A 6000-nucleotide genomic window follows, 5' to 3' on the forward strand; every position below is an offset into this window, starting at 1 on the left:
GACGGTGGGAGGCGACGGTCCGATCCGCCTCTTTTTTTTCGAGAAAAAAAAAAAAAGAACGACAGAAACGAAGAGGAGAGAGAAAGAGGAAAGAGAAAAAAGTAATAAGGGTATTTTGGTCAGTTTGTTGAAAAAGCGGACCAAATCTGCAAAAACGAAAAAGGTGACCCGATTTTGCAAAAGTCCAAAATAAGTGGATTTTTTATGCAAAAAGACCTTAAAAATATGTAATGATAAAGAAGTTTTTATATAAATAATTTACAAGTATGTTATATAGTTGCTCGCACAATATTTTATAGGGACAAAATCTTGAATAATTCGAAAGTATTTTGTTTCTCTTTTAAATACGACAGCAAACTGGGAACGTATATAATACGACGAATTTCAATTATTTAAGAGGAATATACAAATTTATTAATATATTAATTAATTATTCATGAGAGCCCAAATTGTGGAACTCCTTTTGCCCGTTCTTTTCCCTTCTATTTCATTCCTTTATATTATTATATTAATAACAATTTGACTGCAAGATAAGATGGAGACGTGGGCGAATATTCTAGATTAGATTTTTGACGCCTGGAAGATCTGACCGACCGATACAAAGATTAGAGCATTCCACGCGCAAAGGAGAAAGAAGAAGATCGAAACGGATGGAGACCTCCGATGCATGGGCTTTGAACACCTCGCAAATTCCGTGTTTTTTTTCTATTTCACGAGGATGATTATTATTTTGATTAATTAAATTAATACTTTTTTTTAGCGATAGGTTATCTATCACTTTCTTTCATTTTGGATATTCTTACGTAAGGTAATCTAATTAAACCCAAAGCCCGCGCCTAATTCAGTACGTAGTTGCCTATTCCTACATTTTGATTATCCCCCAGCTATATCCAAATGCACAATTAATTGTGAATTTTATTTTAAACCGGCTGTCCCTAAAACAAGTGGCAAAAGACTAGATGGTTGGTATCCGAGGTTTTAAGTTTGAATCTCAGTTGATTTATATTTCCAGCTAAATTTATTTCTAAATTAAATAAACGAAAGGAGAAGCATGCTACCTTCCTCTCACGGAAATATATCGAGAAAAGTTTATTGAGAAATTTTTTTTTATGAATTCTAAAAAAATTAACCTTTTTTTCTTAAAAAAAAAACTAGCATATTATAAGTTTTGTATACACCAGATATTATCATACGCTGTGGCAGAGACTGGGCCATATTGGATCAGAATCCGACATTTTATAATCAAGTCTCACATTAGCTTATAATTTAGTTGCCGTAATGTATTAAGAATCTGCTAACCAGCTAATCTTACGGCCTTTTCTAGTATATATATCTCCGGTCACTGAGAAGCCACGACACTCTTGTAGATTCTGAATTAATTAAATTTCTCAGAATCTAACTCATTAATGAATTATTTGGTTGCATAGTTATTTGTATTGCAAATCTTCGCGCATGTACAACCATTTCTACTGTTTGGTTAATTGCTATCGAACTGCAATAGCTACAATTGTGTAAAAAGGGTTAAACTGCAGTAGATAGGATAATTTTACCATTCTCTATATAAAATAATAAAATTTGTAGAGCTAGGCTAGTATTCTATCGGTAGCACGGAGGCCTCCGTGCTACCAAGTTGTTTTCAGTGACCTAGCTTTCAAATCGACGATCGACTCCGTTAGATTTGATTTACACTATTAAAAATATTAAAAAACTAAATTTCATAATTTTTCGGCATTATTTGACTAGTGATCAAAAGGTTTCAAAATTGACAATTTTAATGATTGATGTGATGCATTTGTGAATTTAACGGTGTAAAACAATCCAAATCTGATAAAATTTTTACAGAAATTTTTTTTCACTATTTAGAGTAAGATCAGTACCCCGATCTTAAATTCAAGTCTTTTATCATCATTTTTTTTCAGATTTTTATTTTCAGCCGTTCATTTTTAGATTATTCATTTGATAGGTAAATGATGCCGAAAAATTATGAAATTTAGTTTTCAAATACTTTTAATAGTGTAGATCAAGTCTAACGGAGCCGATCGTCGATTTGAAAGCTAGATCATTGAAAACAACTTGGTAGTACGGAGGCCTCCGTGCTACCGATAGTATGCCGGGCCAGCTCAAATTTGTAAATATAATTTCTGCCCAGTGGCAATCAAGCTAATTATTAATTTATAATTATAATATTATTTACTATATTAGATCCAACCAAATAAGATAGATATAAATACATATAAAAAGGGTTTAATCGGCCTGGCTCCACTCGCCGAACGAGTAAACTTTCTCAGCGAGTAAGTTTTGAAATCACAAAAAAAAATCAAACATGTCACATTTGCTCAGAAGAAACTATTTGTGATGATCTCTCTTTTAATTTTACATTCGTATGCAACATTTCGTCTGCAAATTATCTAATTGAATTAAATAAATGATGCAGGCAAATTGCAAACAATTCAGGGCCAACTGGTAAGCAACCTTGCAGCCCTCTGCCAACATATTTCCGCGGCTCTCGACATATCGATAAAAATAACATCACAACTGGGTGCATTCTGCCATGTCATTGCGTCAGCTCACGGATAAGCAGGAAGCCATGGAGAGCATAAAGAGCCAGTTGCGGCAGTACTTCAGCTGTCGAGATCATGCCGCATTTTGATGCTTGTTGCGCATTGCGGCTGCCTCTTGTTCCAGCTGAGAATCCATCCTCAGCTCCTCGAAACAAGAGATGTATGGTGGTTAATTCTTCTTCGCCTTTTCCCTTGCTTCCTTTTAGCTAACTTCAGATAGTGTTTCTTCTAATTCCAGTTGTTCTTTATCATCAGGATGTTGCAGAGCGCAGCGACGACAGTGTTGTCGATACGCCCGCTGTTGGTTTTGCTAGCGCAGTCATCTGACTGTTGTTGGAATCCTATCAAACTCATTGCCGGTACAATCATCTTTGCTTGCAAGAACAGAATTGTAAGACAAGATCTTCTTCTTTATAGACTCTATGTATGTCTGGCTGTTGCATGAATAAAAAGAACAATGCTTTTATTTTCTGTCATCCTCTTCCATTGCAGGATATTACATTTACTCAAATCTCCATGTTTGTGGTGAGACCAACAGTTTAAAGATCGCCCTCTTCTTTATTCAGATAATGAAGATTATCAAAATTTCACTTTATACTTATAAACTTACAATTTTTTTTAAAAAAAAAATTGCGTAAATGATCAGATTCCAGTAACTTTGATTGTGGCATGGATCAAGGGTGTCCAAATGGATCTTGACTTCGATCTCCTTGAAACTGCATCACTGGTTATGTCGTTTCTGATTACTGCCTCCATGCTTCAGGTAACGTCGAAAAGATCATTCACTTCTAAAACTTCAATTCGAAAATCCATGTGCTATTCCTGTATAATTTGTTGATCTGAAGAATGGTTTTCTTTATCCAATTTAAACATAATTAGAATCAATGAAAATAAGCAAACAACAAAGGTATAACTGTTAACATACGCATGAAACTGTCGTTGGTGCGAATGATGAGAGATAATTAACTAAAGAGAGGTGCAGTACTCATACTAATAACTACGCATTTTTGGAAATTTTTCTTCACATATCGTCATACATAGTTGAATGTCTAGATCTTTTCGATGGAAAGGCCTTTAAGTTGAACAAATACTAATTCACCTGGAATAATGTTTTGTTTCTGAAAATCAAACATTGCACAATACATCTCAATAATGTCAGCAAGGTACGTAGTTTCTTGGTTAAGCAGTCCATAACACAGGTCTACTTTCGTAGGATGGGAATTGGCACCTCATGAAGGGATTTCTACTCTTGTTTTCGTATGTTCTCATCGCGACGTGCTTTTTCATTCTAAAACCTCTTCAGGTAAGTGTATATACTATAAGAAGGAAAGGGAATTATTGTTTTCACTTAATTAACAATATCAATTTTTTCGGTTTCATTTGTGTTTGATTACAGAGCTAGCTTGGACAGCTAAGTCATTGAAGAACAGCAGTTTGTAAGTTCGACCTGAGCACGGATCAATCCCAGCAAACCATGCATGAAAGTGGCATGATCTCCATTGAATATAATGTTGCAGCAATCAAGGAAGGAACAAGAACCATGCTGTAGAATGGGGTCAATTCACTACCCTATATATAAATATGTAACCTCAAAAAGCTCCATAAGAGTTATTGTTACTATCATTGTTCTTCCATGGCTTTATCTTACTAAGAAAAGCATAATCCAGCAGCTTCTAGACCCCCTTAGAACCAATTATCCGATGAACACAGCATGAAGAGTTTCTTTTGCTGTGCTTCTTTTTTTTTGTCTCGATTCCGTATTCCAGGTGATTAATTACCATAGGTCTAAGTAGTAGCAAGTTCACGACAATTCGTTAAGCCTTATATACATAAGTCGAATAATCGAGTACAGAATCATGCGGCGAGGAAATTTAGAACAGATTAGTTGAAACAAAACTAATGCAGGATAAGGCCTGATCTATTCCACATGTGGGTCAAAGATGTAACATACTTAATAAAATTCATACAACCTAAAAGATTTAAGTTTGTTAATTCTAAATCTATTAGTACACATTAATACGTAACGTTTTCTATTAATTATCTCATATGAGTCCTCTTAACATTTCATTTCCAGCTACGGAGCCTATGCCTGCACAAAACGGGCATCACTTTCTCCTTTCGGGACCCTGCAAAACTGCTTTTCCCTTTTATCATGCGCGCACCTTAAAAATGCACCGTAGACACGCAAAAACTCACCAAAAAGCTTTAATTTCCTGCGCATCCTCGGCACAGCACTGTTCCCACGTACGAGCAATTAATTATTAATGGCATGGCCTTTGGGCCCGTCAATGCATGGCCCAGCTCCCAAGATGTAAATACACAACAGGGAGGCATTGAAACGAAATATGGCAAAGTCGCTTTATATACACACACAGCTACAAGAGCAGTAGCACGTAGATGACTCTGGCATATTATCTTAATTTATTAAAATAAAAAATTTATATATACGATAAAGGGTTAATTTGATACAGATTCATACAAATATAGTAAATGATAAATATATTTCTATAAAATTTAATTTTTATATATTGTTCCTATAAAAGTTCTGATATTTTCAAATATATTCTTTTAGTTTATCACCGTTAAAGAACCGTTAGAGAACTGTTTATTTTTTCAATTTTTTCATCACAAATATGTTCTTTCAAAAAGCATAACAATATAATATAAGAGAAATAAAAATGTAAAAAAACTAATCAAAATTAAATATTTAATTTATGTTTAACTAATTTTTTTTCTAATAGATTTTAGCATTATGGACATATTTGAAAATATTAGAATTTTTACAGCGATAATATAAATATAGTAAATGACAAATATATTCTTATAAAGTTTAACTAATTTTTTTTCTAATAGATTTTAGCATTATGGACATATTTGAAAATATTAGAATTTTTACAGCGATAATATATGAAAGTTAAACTTTATAAGAATATATTTGTCATTTACTATATTTATAGAGAGCTGTATGAAATTAATCCTACGATAAATATACGATGTAATCAAATGATTGGAATGGAATATCATATTCAGTATTCAAGTTATTTTTTTAAAATAAAATAAATCACCTCATAAAAAGTATTCTAAAAACAAAACTTTTGAATAAATAAAAATAAAACTTTTTAATTACAATTATACTAGAAAAATCTCATATGAATAAATTATTCTACAATCAGACAGAGACATGATTTGTGACCTCTAACACTGACGAATCTCGGAGACTTGCACTGCAATTGTACTATATATATATATATTTTTCCTTTGAAATTCATGTACAAGCATATATAAACATCGGTAAATAACTAAGTATATTTATTTCTAAACTTTCAATTTTCATAAGAATTAACTTATTCTAAAGTTTATCAAATATTTTAAATATTTCTTTTTGTAGTAAGCTTACTAATTGAGCAGGTATACTAGTAGCACTTTGTAAATGATCCAG

At 32.8% G+C, this 6000-nt stretch overlaps 1 protein-coding gene across 1 annotated transcript; it reads left to right on the forward strand.

The window, feature by feature from the left end:
• Positions 2342-4604, forward strand: LOC109710059 (vacuolar cation/proton exchanger 1a-like). Its single transcript, XM_020232476.1, has 6 exons — positions 2342-2721; positions 2817-2952; positions 3054-3086; positions 3208-3324; positions 3775-3864; positions 3958-4604. Coding segments are annotated over exons 1-6 (384 nt in total). The 5' UTR covers positions 2342-2719; the 3' UTR covers positions 3964-4604.

Source organism: Ananas comosus, linkage group 5 (assembly GCF_001540865.1).
Source record: "Ananas comosus cultivar F153 linkage group 5, ASM154086v1, whole genome shotgun sequence".
NCBI classification, from domain to species: Eukaryota; Viridiplantae; Streptophyta; class Magnoliopsida; order Poales; family Bromeliaceae; genus Ananas; species Ananas comosus.